The sequence below is a fragment of the Doryrhamphus excisus genome, linkage group LG11 (genome assembly GCF_037039965.1).
Source record: "Doryrhamphus excisus strain RoL-2023G ecotype Guam linkage group LG11, RoL_Dexc_Guam_v1.1, whole genome shotgun sequence".
Classification (NCBI taxonomy): Eukaryota; Metazoa; Chordata; class Actinopteri; order Syngnathiformes; family Syngnathidae; genus Doryrhamphus; species Doryrhamphus excisus.
The window spans coordinates 17,716,734-17,735,407 of record NC_136367.1 but is presented as its reverse complement, the minus strand read 5'-3'; the positions used below and the strand labels follow the sequence as shown (position 1 = coordinate 17,735,407).

The window sequence follows — 18,674 nt, the reverse complement described above, 5'->3', positions numbered from 1 at the left end:
TGTCATTCCAGTAACGTTGGAAGCCATCAAGGAAGAAGAAAACTTTCTTCCACCTTTCAATGTCCCAATATTTGGTGATCTCCTGCAAATTACAACTCAGTTGAAGATGTTTTTTTCTCAAAAAATTTTTCTGATGGTTATGTACGAACCTTCATTTGGCCCCAGGATGGTCACATGTCTTGACGTCTCAGCCAATGGGATCCTGCGGCTCATTTTTCGGGGTCTACCACTTGATGTTTTAGTTCCATGAGCCTCAGGATGTTTTGGAGAAGTGTGAAATGACTATCTTAGCAGCAATGGCGCTGCCGGAGGCCTTGCTTATCAATCCCACCTTGTTCAAAGAGAGAAAGCTTTGTTGCCTTTGTCATCAAGAGATGATTGATGACAGTTTTAAAGGATTTTGGCTTTTGTAGACAACCAAGGGCGACCATAGCAGACTCCGCAGTTCATTAGTTGACGCATGACTGCAACATCGGTGCGTTTAGGTGTTGTTGCTTTCTCACTTGAAGTGTTTTTGACGCATTCGACGGAGCATCCCTAATTCATCTCTAACCGGTGACCTTTCTTGGCTCACACTACGCCACACGGTGTGTGTGGACACAGGAGTTACTCATTGAGCAAAGGATGTCATGATCGCTGGGAAGCAGAAGTGAAACATTAAAATGCATCACAGTTTATGCGGAAGGAGCATTTGGTAATTTGATCATTAGATTCCCCTTTTTGGAGTTTCCGCTGTTCTGGGAAAAGTTCTGATAGTGGATTTTGTCATCAAGAATGCCCTTATGGGTCGTTCTTTCACCCTGGAACCCCAAAGGGTCTTTCCAGCTCCGGAGTGATTTAAGACTTAAGACCGCTGCCAGGTTTGTCTGAAAGCTTTTTAAAGATGTAACTCCCAACTCCTCAAAGTGTTAGCCAAAATACCGTTCACTCCCCCCGACGTCAACTCAGTGAAATGTCAAATTAGTCATTATTCTTTTCCTGAATCGTTCTAATTGACAGTGATTATGTTGTCATATTGAGTCATGGTTCCCTCCGCTTGAAGTTGCATGAATACAAAGATCCTTACCAATTGGTGGATGCTTTCACAACTGTTTACCGTTATTAGAAATGTCTCTGTCTTCGCCCCCCGGAGCTAAACATGTTCACCGGTGAAAGTCAGAGTTAGAGGTAAATACATCATCATCATCATCATCGCCCCTCCCACCTGTGGGATGCCGGGCATAAAGAAAGGAGTGAGGGATCTGCCAGAAAAAGGCACACGTTATCTCAGCGCGTTGGTATGCAGACGGGCTATAAATGATAACATCAACAGAGAGGAAGCTCAAGGTAATAAATCAAAACATCATCAGGCATGCAGAGAGCGGGAGAGTGACAAGAGATGACACATGTATTTCATTTTTTTATCTTGGCGAGAAAGGCGGCCGTAGACGTTTCAAAGAACCGTGTTGTGGATGGTATGCGAGCCTGGCGGATGAACAATGTTCAGACCCAACTGCTCGACCATCCCAGCACTGATGGAGCAGAACCACTTGGTGCGTTGGTGTAACCGAGGCATGCCGCTATCCTGCATATAAACAAAACAAACGCTAGCATAAAACAGAAACCTGCATTGTGCTTGGTGGCGGTGTTAAGGCCCATCGGTATTTCCTATCTTTTTGAAGAGCACTCCAGCTCACGAAGAATAAAGTCAGTGGGCTAATACAAGAGCTGAGCGGGACACCTCGCTAAAGTTGAAATATCCGTCCTGTGTGCCAAAACGGTTTTACCTCTTTTCTCTCATCCTGGAATTGACAGCTGTGGTCTCAATCAGTGTTTTTGTGTATCTTGGCACACAATAAGGGTATTTTTTTTCCCCCTCCCTTTCGTTCATGATTAGAATACATTTCCTCCTCCTTCAGCAGCTGCTGAGGGGCGCTCTACGTCTTGGTATTGGCTGACCAGAGGGGCGCTCTCTCAATTTCCATGGCGCTCTCCTGTCTGCTGTGATGAATGGGTGTTCTTAAGTTGGCTGTCAAAGCCCTCTCACCCTGTGGGACTCCTTCGCTCACAATCACCAGAGCTATTTGTGTGTTGTGGGTGGAAAAATGACCACAAGGGAAACCACGGTCTGCTAAAGGTACCTCCATCTCATCGCCTCCAGTTAGCAATGCACCAATCATGAACTTGACGGCCACATAGATGGAGAAATGGATCTATTGACTGCTTCGTGTGGGGCTAGAAGTTGACAAGAAGCGAGGATGAAGAGGTCCATCTGAGGGAGCATTGTGCATCTGGGTGTGTGTTAGCACAGCTGACAGGCAGGAAGAGTATTTGTTTGGAGTGCAAGGTCAGAGGTCAGCTAGGAAGAGGAGGATTTTCACTCTTTCAGACCAGCTCTGTGTCATCACTTGGCCCTTCCGCATAATAGCCTTAACCTGGAGTTGTCACAAGCACGCTGTGCCGCCACGCTCCGCCGCACGGCTGCACGGGACGGCGCGGCAACAACAACAACAACAAACACCGCTTCACTGATCTGTGTAGCAGTCGTGGGCATGCCTACGTGGCGGCACGTGCAAACGCATGCCTTATTACACGTGTGGCTTAAATTAATGTTTAGTTATTATGATTTCATTCATTCATTTTCTACCGCTTATCCTCACGAGGGTCGCGGGGGTGCTGGAGCCTATCCCAGCTGTCTTCGGGCGAGAGGCGGGGTACACCCTGGACTGGTGGCCAGCCAATCACAGGGCACATATAGACAAACAACCATACACACTCACATTCATACCTATGGACAATTTGGAGTCGCTAATTAACCTAGCATGTTTTTGGAATGTGGGAGGAAACCGGAGTACCCGGAGAAAACCCACGCTTGCACGGGGACAAAACATGCTAACTCCACACAGAGATGGCCAAGGGTGAAATTGAACTCGGGTGTCCGAGCTGTGAGGCCTGCGTGCTAACCACTCATCCACCGTGCAGCTTAATGTTATGTTGTGTAGGCTAATATTTCATCAATGTTTTGTGTCATGACTGCAACCTGCTGACCAGAATACATAATAATGTACAGACAAGTACTCGTGGCGTCTCATTAACCTAACATGTTTTTGGAATGTGGGAGGAAACCGGAGTACCCGGAGAAAACCCACGCATGCATGGGGAGAACATGCAAACTCCGCACACAGATGGCCGAGGATTAATTATAATTTATGGGAAAAAAAAACAGTAAGAAATGTAAATGTTTTATGTGAGTGTCCATTTTTAGGCCCAGAAGGTGCAACAGTTTCTCCTCTTTGGTATCATCATAACCTTCTCCATGACGGGGGGGGGGGATCATCCAGATTATACCCGGGTGTGTCAGAGGGCTAGGATGAGCTTCCACCCGAGGCCCATTGGGACCTTTAACCTTTCACCTGTAGCCCAGGAAGCTGCTGTCCTTTGCAGCGGGCCCTAGAGATAGAAGAGCTAATAAGTAGGTGTGGAAAAAAGTCATTTCCCTCCTTCCATTTCATCTTTTCTATCATTTTTATTCCGTTTCACACAAACTATAATGAATACTATCAGATCTAAATGACCTTCAATCCGCCTGTCGCATGCATCCGTCCCTTGAGCTTCTAATTAACCTTTCCTGTCATCTGAAACAGCAGATATAGATTTGTTTTAATCTCTTCTTGCTTATGAAGTCAGGCCACTGTTTGAATCGATATATTCTCTCCAGCCGTGCAGGCAGGCAGGCGGGTAGGAAAGGCAGGTGTTTGTGATTTGATGCGGGGGATCAGAGAACTCTATTTCTATGCACACACACACATAGTGTATCAGTGGCAGACGAGCGTGAAGAGCATCTGAGCGACAGCATCCGGAAGCTGGGAGATAAGAAGTAATCTGGTTGCAATTATTTCTGCTTGACAGGCGCAGGTAAGCGGCAATCAGCTCCTGTGACGCGTGTTCTGAGTCAATAGAGCCGACCCCGCTGTGGGTGGTGACGGCGTGATTATGAGTCCCGAACACAAAGCCCAGGCAGGTTGGGCTGTTGAGGCTGTCGGGGCCCCTCGGGTAGCTGAAGTCAACGCTCTTGCAGTACACTCTGGTTTCAGCTTTAAATGGCTTTTCTATGACCTTTATGAACATTATAATACTGAATGTCATTCATTCATTCATTTTCTGCCGCTTTTTCCCAGCTGTCTTCGGGTGAGAGGTTGGCCAGCCAATCACAGGGCACATATAGACAAACAACCATTCACACTCACATTCATACCTATGGACAATTTGGAGTCGCTAATTAACCTAGCATGTTTTTGGAATGTGGGAGGAAACCGGAGTACCCGGAGAAAACCCACGCATGCACGGGGAGAACATGCAAACTCCACACAGAGATGGCCGAGGGTGGAATTGAACCCCGGTCTCCTCGCTGTGAGGTCTGTGTGCTAACCACTCGACCGCCGTGCCGCCCCCCGAATGTCATAATTCCCTCATATAGATACGCATCCCCAATAAAGAAGACGTGAATATGTACCTCAGGGGTGGGCAAACTATGGGCCGGGGGCCACACCTGGCCCGCCAAGTGTTGAAATACGGCCCGCCCATTCTTTCCGAAGTATTTCATTGAAACCTAACATACAACCTGGCATCATGGCGTCATGCTCCAACGTTTTGATGGTTTGGGTAGCTTTTTTTTATCGATTTGGTTATTTGATGTTGTCTGTTGTTTACAAAGTGCTCCTGAAAAAAAGGACACAAGCACATATAGAAGGTTGCATGACACTTTTACAGATACAGACTGTTGGAATTATATGTGTAAAATGTATAGTCTGGCCCCACGTCAGTTTTGTTAAATCAATGCAGCCCACCAGTTTGCCAACCCCTGATGTACCTACTTGATTCTACACTTGCAACAAGTGCAACTTGTAAATCACATTGGCGGCCAAGATGATCATGGGCGTTTCAGGCTCGGAGATGTTTGTGGTTACTCTAGATTATGTTGCTATTTGCTTGATTATTTCATTACAACATGATGATACTGCCACAAAAACATACCACATACTGGAGCTCACTTTTTTACCAGTCAGCATCTGGGATTCTTTATTTTGGGAGACATTTGTGCAGACATGCCGTAGCACGGCGGGGCCACGCCTCGACATCCAGCGGGTGAGAATCCAGCATGCCGCAGATGCTTGGGCGAGTATGTCGGCTTTTTCTGCAACCTGCATCCTCTCCTAAATCCCCTTTCATCTTTCAGCAGACTGACTTAGACACTGGCGTGGCGGGGATAAGGAGGGGCAGATTGGGGAGGCCACCTCTTTTTGGGATAACATGATACTGCTTTTGTCTTATCCTCCCGTCTTTGTCTGTTTATGTCTTTCACCGGGAAGGCCGCGTGTTCCCACACATGACATTTGAACAACGCAAGAGGGTTTTCTCCTTGCACGCTGCAGGTATACGCTTGTCCTGAGTTCTGTCAAGGTTAATTGGTTCATTCCAGACACAACCACGATAAGGTATTTATGCAAAGTAATACAGGTATTTTCATAGAGCATAGAAAACGTGTTTATGACTTTGTAAATATGGTTTTTACCTGGTGGGCATGATAATTATCTGGACAATATGAGGGAATCATGTCCTATCGATAGATCAGGTCACCAATTATTTAAAAACACCCTCCTATGAGGCAACATTACCCTTACTGTGTGGGTGGCTCCTCCCCCTCTATGCTATCCTTCTCCTGATAGTAGTCATGTCATCATATTTCATTAGGACTAATCAACAAATCATCATTTATTCCAGTCCTTCTTACCTCCAGCTGTGCACATATTACACTTCCACCTACATTATCAGGACCATACCGGTCTTGTAGTTAAGTTATCAGTATTGGTATCAGTTTTGAGAAAAAAAAGATATTGTGGATCTCTATTTGTTACCATTATTAGAGCTCTGTAGACATGAAAAGACATGAAAAGACATGAAAAGTCACCTTAACACTACACGCCATGGCCAGGACAGACACGCCACGGCCGAGGTGGACACAACATATCTGACACGCACACGCTGAGACAGATACGCCATGTATGAGACAGACATGCCATGTATGAGACAGACACGCCATGTATGAGACAGACACGCCATGTCTAAGACGGACACGCCATGGCCAGGACAGACACGCCATGGCTGAGGCGGACACGCTATATCTGAGACGCACACGCTGAGACGGATACGCCATGTATGAGACAGGCATGCCATGGCCGAGACGAACACACCATCGCCAAGACGAACACACTATGGCCGAGGCGGACATGCCATGGCCAAGGCGGACACGGCATATCTGAGACGCACACGCTGAGACGGATATGCCATGTATGAGACAGGCATGCCATGGCCGACACGAACATACCATGGCCGAGATGAACACACCATGGCCGAGGCGGACACGCCATGGCCGAGACGAACACGCCATGGCTGACACGGACACTGAATTTGATTTCAACACAAACTGTATTCCCCAAGAGCATGAAACGGAACACAAACTTCACAGCAAAAAAGCATTTGGCTTCAATTTGTCTGGTAATAATTGTAGCGTCCTTGCTGGGAAAGCCAGTAATACACAGCAGACGCTGCGGTCTGCATAGAAACACACTGGCATTGTTCAATTTACCACTGGCTTTGTTTTTTCATTCCAATCAAGGCTGTATTGTGTTTTGTAGGGGAGGAGGGGTTTGAACACAAGCACCGCAAGATGAGCAGCAAAAACCCCATCGTGTCTCTCAGGAATTACAAGCGACAAGTGTTGTCTCACCACGCCACAGGCGTTGTTTGTGTTAAGGCATGTCTCCTCTCTACAGTATGCCTCTCACCCAACAATGCATCATCTTTCTACATACAGTCTTTGTAAAGGCGCTCTTTATCTTTCCACAGCCTAGGGTGCAAGTTCTACACATATTGTATATATTCCATAGATATTATATATATGTCAATTTCATGTCGTTCAAGCTAAAATGAAGATGGTGGTGCAAAGCATGTGTGAGTTTGTTTCACACCCCGGGCACTGCTCCATCTTTACAAAGCATTTAGTTGTGTACACCTCCATGAGAGAACCCTGCCCTTTTATTGCTTGTCATATTACACACACGGACGAACATCATTAGCACAACAAGCCACAGGGCTTTTTGGGTGTCCTTTCAAATACGAGCTATTATGGAAGGGGATGGAATGTAGCTACTGGAGTGTGTTTTCATAAGTACAATATTTTATAATAGTGAATGATAGAATCCGGCTGAGTGGTTCGTATGTTGGCCACACAGTCAGAAGATGGGGAAGACCCGGGTTCTCTCTGTGTGGAGTCTGCAGTAGGGTTCTTATATATGTTATAGTTGATAACATGATAATTATAGGTTATCATATGGTTTGTCTGGTATCAGGCCAGGTATTATGATACATGATACTGGGCCTGATACCAGACAAACCATGTGATGATCTTATTATCACATACTATTTAATCATGAGCTTATTATCACGTACTATTTAATCAAAAGACCATTTTGTTTCCAGAAAATGTTCAGTTTATTACATGTATTATATCTAAACAGTGTAAATACAATAATTGCAAAAATATTTCAACAATAATATTTTATCAACAGTCTTATATTATCAATGTCTGACAATTAAAGTTCCATTAATCAAGTTTGGGTTTTTTGGTGACTGGAGAAGCACTAGGCACTAAGCACTCGTGTGCTGTTCTCTGATTGGTTGTTTCACGGGCATGATACCAGAGCAGCACGCTCTGAGTGGACAGCTACGGGGGCTGATACTGGACATGGTTAAACTCTATATTTTATCAGTATCACTGCCCTGGGCTTTGACACAGTATCATTTCGGCCTTTTCCCGTATCATTCATGGGCGGTTTCTAGGGTACAGGGCCAATTAATACTGTAGTATGTGATAATAAGATCATCACATGGTTTGTCTGGTATCAAGCCCAGTATCATGCCCCAGCATGCCAGTATCAGCCTGAGACCAGGCCTGATACCAGACAAACCATGTGATAACCTATAAGTATATACAGTATAAGATGAATGAAATGCTGTCATCATGAGGAGAAGGAACGTTCATGTGTGGAAGTATATACTCCACAGACCGCTCAACGGTGGCACTAAATCATTCTAAGCACCGAACAATCCCCTCCCGACCTAAACAAGCCAAGTGGCTCCAATGAAGCGATCCGCTTTGCCGGGACCTTTGACTTAGTGAACAGGTCACCGCGTTTTACGTTAGTATGTCACACACCATCTTTATATTAGACAGCGTGAGACATGCATGGTTTTACATCTGCATCCAACGTGTTCCTCACTGGTTTGCACCAGTTTCTTCCCATTTCCACTCATCTGTGTGCAGATGTGCTCAGTGTGAAGCGTCTTGGTTCTCCTTCTGTTGGCAGCATCCTGTAATGTATCGTTTTACCTCCCCCCACCCACCATAAGTTGAGAAGCCTTCAGGCTTTCTGATGCCAGACGCAGTATTCTCTGTATCTGAACCTCCTTAGCCTGCTTGACTTTTTAGTCAGATGTTCTGGCATCTCCTGGTGGAGGAGATGTGTGAGTGAGTTCCAAGGGAACAGCAGGGGTGTTTGTCTGCTCCCACTGAACAGGAACATGAGCAGTTCCTCTGGTTTTCTCTGCAAACAGGCTCAACTTTCTCAGTGTCGACTTTCCCAAGAATGCTTTGAATAGGAGCAAGACATTCTCCTTGTTTGCTGAAAAGCTTGGGAGGTACCGTGCGGACCAGAAGAAAAGGTTTTTTTTTTTTCCTACGCACCATATTCTCAATTATTCCCCCTCCCTTCTTGAATGCCTCCCACCTGACTCGGAGGGGCGGATGTTGCAATGTCGGGGAGCTGCCGTGGCAAGTGAGAATTTGCAGCAGATTATAGCTCCACCTGTCACTGCCATGGCAGCTTTACCAAAGCTCAAAAGGAAGCGGAGGATCTGCCGTTTGGGAAGAACTGATGTTAAAAAGATGGCAGCAGCCTTGGCTGGGGACGGATCTTGTGCGAAAAACCAGAAGAGAACAAAAAGAATGTTCCCAATAAAAAGTCCAAGTCGCAGTTTGTTTTGATTTGATATTGCTAAAGGTAAAGTCGAGACGCTCCGATCGATCGGGCACCAATCTGATTTACGTACATGATTCTGGCTGATTTACGTAACAAACATGCACATTGGATATAAAGTTGTTGAGGTGATCATATGTGAGGGAAGTGGGTATGTAGCTTTCATGGCATTATTTACATGGGACAAAACCTCCAGTATGAGTGGGAGACTGTGAACATCCAGCAGCAACACAATATTTTAGCATGACTACTAAAGTCATACTGAACCAAGTTGTTGATCTACCTTGCAGTTTGTGTCACTTTCATTACGTGAGTGAACCATTGGCAGCAGTGACTCAGGAGGTAGAGCAGGTCATCCAGAAACCAGAAGGTTGGTGGTTTGATCCACATTTCCTAATTGTGTCCTTGGGCAAAAAACTTCACCCGTCTTGCCACCAGTGCCGCCCACACTGGGGTCATACGCGTAAATTGGCAGCCACATTTCTGTCACACAAAGCTAGGACAGCTGTGACTACAGATATAGATTACCACCACCTGTATGTGTGTGTATGAATGAATGAATGCAATTAATTCATTATGAAGTACCTTGAAAAAGAAAGCTTTAAAATTTTATAATAATAATAACTATTATTATTATTATTACTATTATTATATTATTATGCAAATTTGTAATAATAAATTTATAATATAATTATATTATAAATAATAATAATAATAATAATATTTAAAAAATATTATTGCTGTGTGTCTTCAGTGCAGTAGAAATGTACAACGTTCAACCAGAAGAGCAGCAAGTCATGGCATTGCCTTTATAAAACATAATAATAAGGAATTCAGGGATTGTGAGGGTTTCCTGACCATGTGGCTGGTACCGAGCAGGCGTGCGTGCCTGTGGGTGGTTCAGAGTCGTAAAGATAACCTTATTACCCATGCAAACGAGAGGATATATACAGAATTTGGCGCCACAATGGAGGCCTCTCATGTGACCACGTCTGTGATTCGTGTTTCCCAATTTTACGGTATGTTTTCCTACCACCGCAACTTGAACAAAACCATTTATTTTCTTCCCGTTTTCTTTTTTTTCTCCCTCCTGACAGAGTTAAAGTCGACCGGCACCGCTCACCACTTCTCCTTCTTGCTAAACTCCACCGACTATCGAATTCTTCGCATGGACGAGGACCACGACCGCATGTATGTGGGAAGCAAAGATTATATACTGTCTCTGGATCTGCACGACATCAACAAGGAGCCACTCATTGTAAGGGCTGTCATGCAAAAGCAATAAACTCCAGGGGGGGTTCCACTAAAGTTCTGTAGCTCAGCCTGTCTGTCTTTTTGAAAGATCCACTGGCCTGTTGCCCCTCAGAGGAAGTCTGAATGTGTGCAGTCTGGAAAAGACACCAATGTGAGTATTGCAAGCATACACTTTGTGAATATTACTGCATTTGTACTTGGACTTTTTTATCTCAGTCTAGGGGCCTCAGACAAATGCATAAAAATCAATCCAAAGTAAAATAGCATAAATGCATCTCTGCTTGGTATTGTACAGTTTTAGCATGGTAGCTTCTAGTCTGCCCTTCTTTATTTTCTAGCAGGGGTGTCACAAGAGCCCTCAAGACTAAAAGGTGACAAGATTTCTCCTTTAGTCTCGTGGGCACTAGGCCCGGGGTGATAATAAACACGACACCGTGGGTGTAGCGTACCGGCGAAATTACATAAGGCCGCCCTCACATAAAATTTGTACGAGTTCCCCGGGTGAAGATGCGCCTTTGTCACCTTCCCGCCTCACAGGACATCGGAGAAAAGCTGGCTCCTCCTGTTGGGGCTCCAGACCATGACTAGGGTCTATAAAGCTTTGATTAAACACTCCTTGTTCTTGCCCCTTAAAGGGCCAGCACATTATGTCTTATGGAATGGAATGGCCTTTATTGTCATTATACAAGATGTACAACGAAATTGGAATTATGGCTGCTGTAGTAAGAACGGGCAGCGGCTCCTTTGGACAGGACCCCCGTCCCCCCCCAAAACTGGCTGCTCTGAGCAGGACTGTTTACAATGGATATAATGTATTAGTGATATATTTCTTCATCCTCGGCTTGTTTTGACACAGACACGTGATTAAGACACCTGTTTTCATCTGTGAAAACATGAATATACCTCATTCATTGATATCGTTTACTTTTTAGCCGTGTCTTTATCCAATAATGAAAACACTTGACTGCACGGCGGTCATCAGCGAACGCTTTGCTGTCACACGCTCAGCCGCCTTGATTGCTGATTGCAAATAGCTGCTATCAGGTATGCATAAAGGAGCAGCTGCTTGGAATGAGCCATGCAGTACAGTCTGATGGGAATACTGTAGTATACACCTACATCTACTGCAGGGGTCTCAAAATCTATTTACTTGGGGGCCACTGGAGCTCGAGTCTGGGTGAGACTGGGCCGCATCAGGTTTTCCAAAAAAAAACGCATTTATTAAAAACAAAAAAAATTAAAAAAACTTCGCTTTGCTTCCAATTTTCTACAAGAAAAGCTCTGATAAAACATTCCACTGTTCTCAAATATCGTACTTTTTATTTTTCTACACAAAATAAAATGAAAAATAAATAAACAAATCAATCAATCAGTAATAAATGAATAAATATAATAATAATAATAAAACAGCAAATAATAAAAACTTAAGAAACCACATATAGTTGGTGGGTAGACAAATTATTTTTTTGAGATTAAAATGAACAAAGCATTATTAGAGCCCTGTAGACATGACAAAACACGACTATAGTCACATTTATACTCTTTTTATTTACAACATATTGCGCAACTGCAGGGTCTTGAGACACATGCTAACTCGCAAACTAGAGCGCTAGCGACCTAAACGGTAGCCTTCAAGTTATTTCCTTTAAACTTGAATAGCCAAAAACTTACCACTTCCACACGGATAGGGAGGATAACTATTAACAGTTATTTAACCTTTAACATGAACATTAATCAAACGTAATAATTTTTTCTGGGTACATGATACCATACAGCATCCATATCAAACTTGGGGCCGCACTAACATTAAACTTTCATATCAAGGCGGGGGCCTCAAACTAGAGTCCTGTGGGCCACATTTGGCCCGCGGGCCGCGTGTTTGAGACCCCTGGTTTATACCGATACTGATACCAATATCGATAATACCATGTCAGAGAAAGTAAATCTGAGCGATTTGTACCATCAAGGAGGATTTTTTGTCATGCAAATGTATGCATATCGGGGATGGGAGGGGTAAGTCACCGTTGATGGACTACACTGTTGATGGCCCTTGGAATTGTTTAAGAGCAACCCTGGCCAAATCCGTTCATAAGTATACTGATAAAGCTACAGATCAGTATTGGTATCAGCCCATCTCATTGGTGGATGATCGGTATGGGAATCGGGAGCATCAGAGCTCCAAAGTAGAACATCCATTCTGGACGTGTTCCTGATTGAAATGCTTTCCTTATCCAATCTCATAAGGAGATAAGTTGACCGTTGGGATACGTAGACCGTCTGTTGGGCTTTGGGAAGATCATAGCACATTTTGTTGTCTTGGATCCAGATAAAACGAGCCAGATCAAATCTCGTTCTAAGGCGCTTGGACTCTCACAGGAAGCCGATTAATTATCTTGTAATCATTTCACATTTTCGCAGTGGAAAGGAGCAACAACAAAAAAAAGGGGGGGGGGTGCCTTTGAAAGCTTACAGACTTCTTTAAAGTGTTAATATGATCCACACGTGCAAACACACTAATCCTGCCCCCCCTCCCACGCCAATGGAGCATGGACGTTAATCATTGAAATGCATACAAAAAGCAGATCCTTGGCTTTGAGCGAGTCCACACACACACACACACAGTTCATCAGAAGGAGTGAGGTGGATGCTGGGGTTGGGGGTGGGGGTGTGACAAGGCCAGGGCTAATAACTCTGCTCCTCCCTGCTTGTAGAGAGTATGGGCTGCTGTTTATCCAACTGGAATGTTCATTTGTGCGCGCTCAGTGACCCGTCGCCTCTCTGCCTGTGGCGACTTCGCAGTGGTCCGCTATGTGTGGTCACATGGGCTCGTACGAGCGAGGCTCCCGGCGTGTGGGTTTAAAATGTCATCAGCAGACAAAGAAGCCGCGCCGGCTTTTGGGTAGACGACTTGGCCGTCTTCACCTGCTCTTTAGCGGGAGACGGACGACGGCGGTTGGGAAGCAATTCAGAGGGGACGTCGGTCGGTCGGTTCAGGCGGTGAGGTCAAAGGCAATCATTCTGGTTGTGCTGCCGGTTGGGGGGGGGGGCACCGCTTGTGAGATAAATAATGCAACACATGCCCTACCACACACATGAATGTGAAGAATGGTCTAACTTGTGCATCTGTTGGCTCTCCTTCGATTCCCCCGTCCTGTGTACAACCTTTGTAAAGCGTCTTACTTTTTCACCACCTGTCACTCGCAGCCGACGCTAATCTAAACAGACATACTCTAGGTTCCAATCACAAACACAGCTTTTTTGGGGGGCGGCAATTCTTGTACTTTTCATTTTGGGCCCTTTGTATTGGTTAGTGGACTCCTATAGAGCAGCTACACACCAAAACCCGCACAGAAAGCTTTCTAGATCTTCCACAATCTGCACCTATTCCAGCTGTATTTACTTGTATTTCTAAAACGGTCCACTCACAGCCCGCCTTCCACTGTGATAAGTCCCACTCAGCTCGTACAGTTAATATAGCTCAGGAAGTCCGGCTCACTGTGACATCACAGGGACTCTCTGAAAGCATGTTTTTCGGAATCATCCCAGGGATGCACGGTGTTCAAGTGGTTAGCGCGCAGACCTCACAGCTAGGAAACCCGAGTTCAATCCCACCCTCGGCCATCTCAGTGTGGAGTTTGCATGTTCTCCCCGTGCATCCGGGTACTCCGGTTTCCTCCCACATTCCAAAAACATGCTAGGTTAATTAGCGACTCCAAATTGTCCATAGGTATGAATGTGAGTGTGAATGGTTGTTTGTCTATATGTGCCCTGTGATTGGCTGGCCACCAGTCCAGGGTCTACCCCGCCTCTCGCCCGAAGACAGCTGAGATAGGCTCCAGCACCTTCCCCGCCACCCTCGTGAGGATAAGCAGTAGAAAATAAATGAATCTGCTAAAATCTTGTCTTGCCTCGTTCTCGTGGATCCAGTCTCGTGCATCTGGTGACTCGGTGTCTTGCGACACCCCATCGTACTGTGACATTGTGAAATTGTTTCCCTTGGGAAACCGGGCTGTTTTCCATCATAATAACAAGCATAAACACCTCCCAAGGCTGCTGGGATCAAAGATGAACCAGTCATTTTCTGCAGAAAAAGACAAAAACATGTCATTTTGGTGCATGTTCGCGGATGAATAGACATACGGCACATAGACAGGAAGTGGGTATCTGTGAAGGTGTCTTATTTGCTGCTGATTTGAATTAGTTCAGCCTCTGAGGAGGTCTGCGCTCCCGGGGGTGCCATTCTGTGATATTTGTTTTTCATGTGAAGAGAAATTCTCCTGAATCCCATTTGATGGTGCTTCCTTCAGGGCGAATGCGGCAACTTCATTCGTCTGATTGAGCCGTGGAACCGCACTCATCTGTACGTGTGTGGGACGGGAGCGTACAACCCCATCTGCACCTACGTGGACCGAGGACGCCGGTCACAGGTAGCAAAAATAGCCTTTTCTGACCTTTTTCTTTTTTTACCCTGCTGTCTTTCTTTAATAGCGTTATCTGCCAATCTAGCTCAGGTCACACAGGCTCCCTTGGCTCTCGCTCTTCAATTTCATGCATTCCGCCTTTGTCCTATCTTTTCCTGTCACTATCGATTTGCACGCCGACACTACCTCCAAGGACAAATAGAGAGTCCCATTCTAGCCAAGATTTGCCCAAGCAGTACAATTCGATACGCGCATTATTGACTCCCATGGTCAAAGGTTGGGAAGCACACCAAGAAAAGTGACAGGAGACCACTTTTTGGCAAGAACCTCAAGGGTGGTCCACGCAACTGAGAGTCACATCCTCCACTTCAAATGAGGCTACCCAATCTTCTCCTTTTCCAATCAGTTCCCTCCTCGTAATCCCACCCTCTCCACCTGTTTATACGAGGCCAGGACTGCAGCTCTGTCTTTCTGTCCAGTTAAGAGCCTCTGAAAAGCCATCACTACCGATGGAGACTCTCATCCATCTTCTGCCTCGTCGCTGCCGCTCCCCTCCTTCCTCCTGCCGCCCACGGCCAAAGCCGTCCGGCACGCTTCTGCCTGTTTAGTGTCAACGCTGACATGGGGAAGGGTTCACATTGCATTGGAGAAGGCGCACAGCCTGCTTTTCATGCAGCGCCTTGCCTTTTAGGCAGCAGTTCTCAAAATGGTGGGGCGGGACCCAAAGGTGAGCTGCAGATCCGTTCCGGGTGGGTCATAGACAGCGAGTTAAAAATTACATTTAAATATGCAACATACAATTTGAATAAAAAATGTCAACAATTTTAATTGTAGTTATTTAAATGTAATTTTTTATTTACTATGTAATTAAATTATTATTATTATTTAAATGTATATACTTTAATTTCTTAAATTTATTTTATTTGAATTTCCTTAAATGTATTTATTTAAATATACTTACTACATTTATTTACACTTGAATTGGTTACATTTTATTAAAATTTATTTTCAGGAATTGATTTTAATTTATTCTTCTTTTTTTATTTCTGCATTATTTGCGTCCAGCTCTCGTGTTCTTTCTTCACAAAATGCCTTTCATGAAATGCATAAAATATTTAGCATGAAAGTGACTTCAAAACCAAATAGAAGAGACTTTTAAAGGTGGGCAGAACTTAATGGACACTGGGAAATGTGGGTCCCAGTTTGAAGCCTGCCCCTTGAAGCCTCTATTGAGGCCGGATGGATGGGGCCCAGTTTGAGACCATTTGAGGACCCCTCCCTACCATAACGGCCCAAAAAGGCCTTAAAGGGCCTTGATGCACTCATTGGACCACAATATTAGGCACACCTTTAGGTACAAAAGCTGTATCACACATTCTGCTTCTACAAAACATTGCTACACTCAGGAGATTTGACAGTATTGACTTGTCATTATCTGGCGTACCTAATGTTTTGTCCATGGAGCGCATGTCATGTATGTGGAATGACTTGTCTTTTGAACTTTCCACCAGCTGCATGTCTTCTGCATGATGCTTGCATGACACCCAAAACGTCACCAATTCTTCCACCGTCCACCATCAGATAATTCCCTTGTTGTTCCTGTCTCAGTCAGTAATGGGATGGCCACATGTGCCAATGTCTGTGTTTTAGGGATCCTTTCTACAGGCCCCCAAATCTGGAGGGAGAACCAATCGGGCAGCAGACCCCGGCGCTACGTCAGATCTTATGGAGGCCAAGGTGGGCTGAAGGGGTTGCGATTTTTCGAAATAATAAGTCTGGTGCCCACCTGTAGCGCTCAGTGGAGTAGTGATGAAAGCTGACTATGGAGTATTTACTTAAAAGGAGCAAGGAAAAATATATTCCTGGGAAATATTGTCCTCAAAGTAATGCATTTTTTCTAAACTTAAGCGGACAGTATTGGTTCTCCAAAGCGGCGACCAAAATGGCAGATGATTTTCAACTCCATCCATCTTCACTCCAAGTCCCTGAAATAGTTGGCCATGATGCACACTAAGAGCAGTTGGTCAGTCCATGTGTCTATGATGGATCTTTGGAACTGCCCGACGATAATTCAGTCAGCGACGGACGTGGGACCCGAACGGTTGATGATTGAGTTTTTGTTTTTTTGAAAAACAATTACGCTAGCTTGATAGATTCTGCAAAACACGTTGAGGATTTTGTTGTCATTTGTCCTTACAATGTTATTAATCAACATACAGTCCTCCCTCATTTAATGGTACTAATCAACATACAGTCCTCCCTCGTTTATCACTGTTAAATGCTTCCAGACTCGACTGTGATGAGTGAATTTCCACTAAGTAGGGTTCAGTATTCATAAATTGAATGTTTTTGTCGTTTTGATTGTTTACAATCATATAAATATTTAACATAATTAGAGCCCTCTAGAGATGAGATAGCACCCCTATAGTCAGCTGTGTATTTGTTTTACCCAGTATAGTTAGATATAATCAGAGAAAATAAGAGACATGAATAATAATAATAACATTAACTCACATGTTAGCAGTTGGAAAAAAATCGATGGAGTGGGGGCATGACGTTTGAACCGCGATGTAGCGATGAATGACTGTATTGTGCAAAGGAGTGTGCATGTTTTTTTGTGACGGTACAACTACTTGGACTGTGGACTGTGTGGGTTGTTGTTGACGACAAAATAACGCTAACATGGCTACCCTCGTAGACACAAGCTGCTGATAAAAATCACAAGAATGTGAAAATTCCGTCTATGAAACGTCCATATTTCAGTCAAATATGTGACTGACGGGGTTTTTCCCAAGGTGGCAGGGTCGCAGGTTTGAAACCTCTGGCCGTTCATCTACAGCACATTTGCTGCCGTATTTTCCAAACTGTCAGCAAGCCGGCGTTGAAGTCGTATCCAGTGTTGACACAGATGTTACCGATGTCCTCCTTTCACGTCGTCTTTGAGCCACGAACATCACAAAAAGAAGTTTCTCAGCATTTTCAAGCGGCTCTTCATCTCGCCGATAAAGCGGCTTTGTCCTCGCCCGCCTCCTCCAGTCGCGTGGTGCTCAGCAGCTTCTCATTTTTTAACGATGTTGATAAACACTTTAAAAGCGGCCATTTTGACTTGACACAATAACCCCTTCCCCTGTCAAGGAAGTATTCTGTCAACACGATAAGTCTGTTACACATGACAGGATAAACAAGAAAGATCATTAATGATGATTTCTCATCCCCCCCCCCCGACAGGAATATATTTTCCGTCTTGAGCCGGGGAAGGTGGATTCTGGGAAGGGAAAATGTCCTTTTGACCCCAAGCTGAACAGCGTCTCCGCTTTGATCAGTAAGTAAATGTTTATTTTTATTTGCTTCATTAGAGAATGTGCAGATGACTTAGAAGAAAAATATTTTTTTTTTTTGTCCATCATCCACCATTCTTATGTGAGAAATCTCATTTTTCTGTGCTTTCTAAAGATATAAAAACAGGTAAAAAAGAGAGAGCCAAAAAAACACACCCAAAAAAAGCTCTACTTCCATCATGTGAGCTACATATTAGACTTTGGAATATAAGATGGACCAGATATGCATAATACAAGTCAATGTACACTTTATATAATAGAGGGTAGCGCAATAATGTGATGAATATATCTTGTAGAGCTGGATGGGGTGTGGAATAAATCAAGTCCTGTAGCGTTTACTGTGGGAACGGAACTGCAGGACTTCGTTGACGAAGGATGCTTCTATATGAACCAGGCTACAGTAACATTGTTCTTATTATTCTTATGAACATTGTTACATCCGAGAACTACGTTACTGGTGTAGTGACACCTAGCTACTAGCAGGCTAGCGATTGTGTGTGTGTGTTTATGTCTCACAGAAGGATTGTGGATGATGGGCAAAATTCCCCCCAAAAGGGGACTTTTCCATTCCCCATAAGGGGGAAATT

The 18,674-nt window shown here is 44.6% G+C and overlaps 1 protein-coding gene across 3 annotated transcripts in view; it reads left to right on the top strand.

Moving 5' to 3' along the window:
- Positions 1 to 18,674, top strand: part of sema3fa (sema domain, immunoglobulin domain (Ig), short basic domain, secreted, (semaphorin) 3Fa) — a 55,310-nt gene that overhangs the window by 21,174 nt on the left and 15,462 nt on the right. For 2 of the 3 annotated variants that reach the window (XM_058073522.2, XM_058073506.2), the window contains exons 3-7: positions 10,172 to 10,332; positions 10,417 to 10,479; positions 14,636 to 14,755; positions 16,400 to 16,486; positions 17,978 to 18,071. In XM_058073522.2, coding sequence (XP_057929505.2) covers positions 10,172 to 10,332; positions 10,417 to 10,479; positions 14,636 to 14,755; positions 16,400 to 16,486; positions 17,978 to 18,071 — 525 coding nt within the window. The remainder of the gene's footprint in view (positions 1 to 10,171; positions 10,333 to 10,416; positions 10,480 to 14,635; positions 14,756 to 16,399; positions 16,487 to 17,977; positions 18,072 to 18,674) is intronic. The other variant, XM_058073515.2, reaches the window with a different exon arrangement.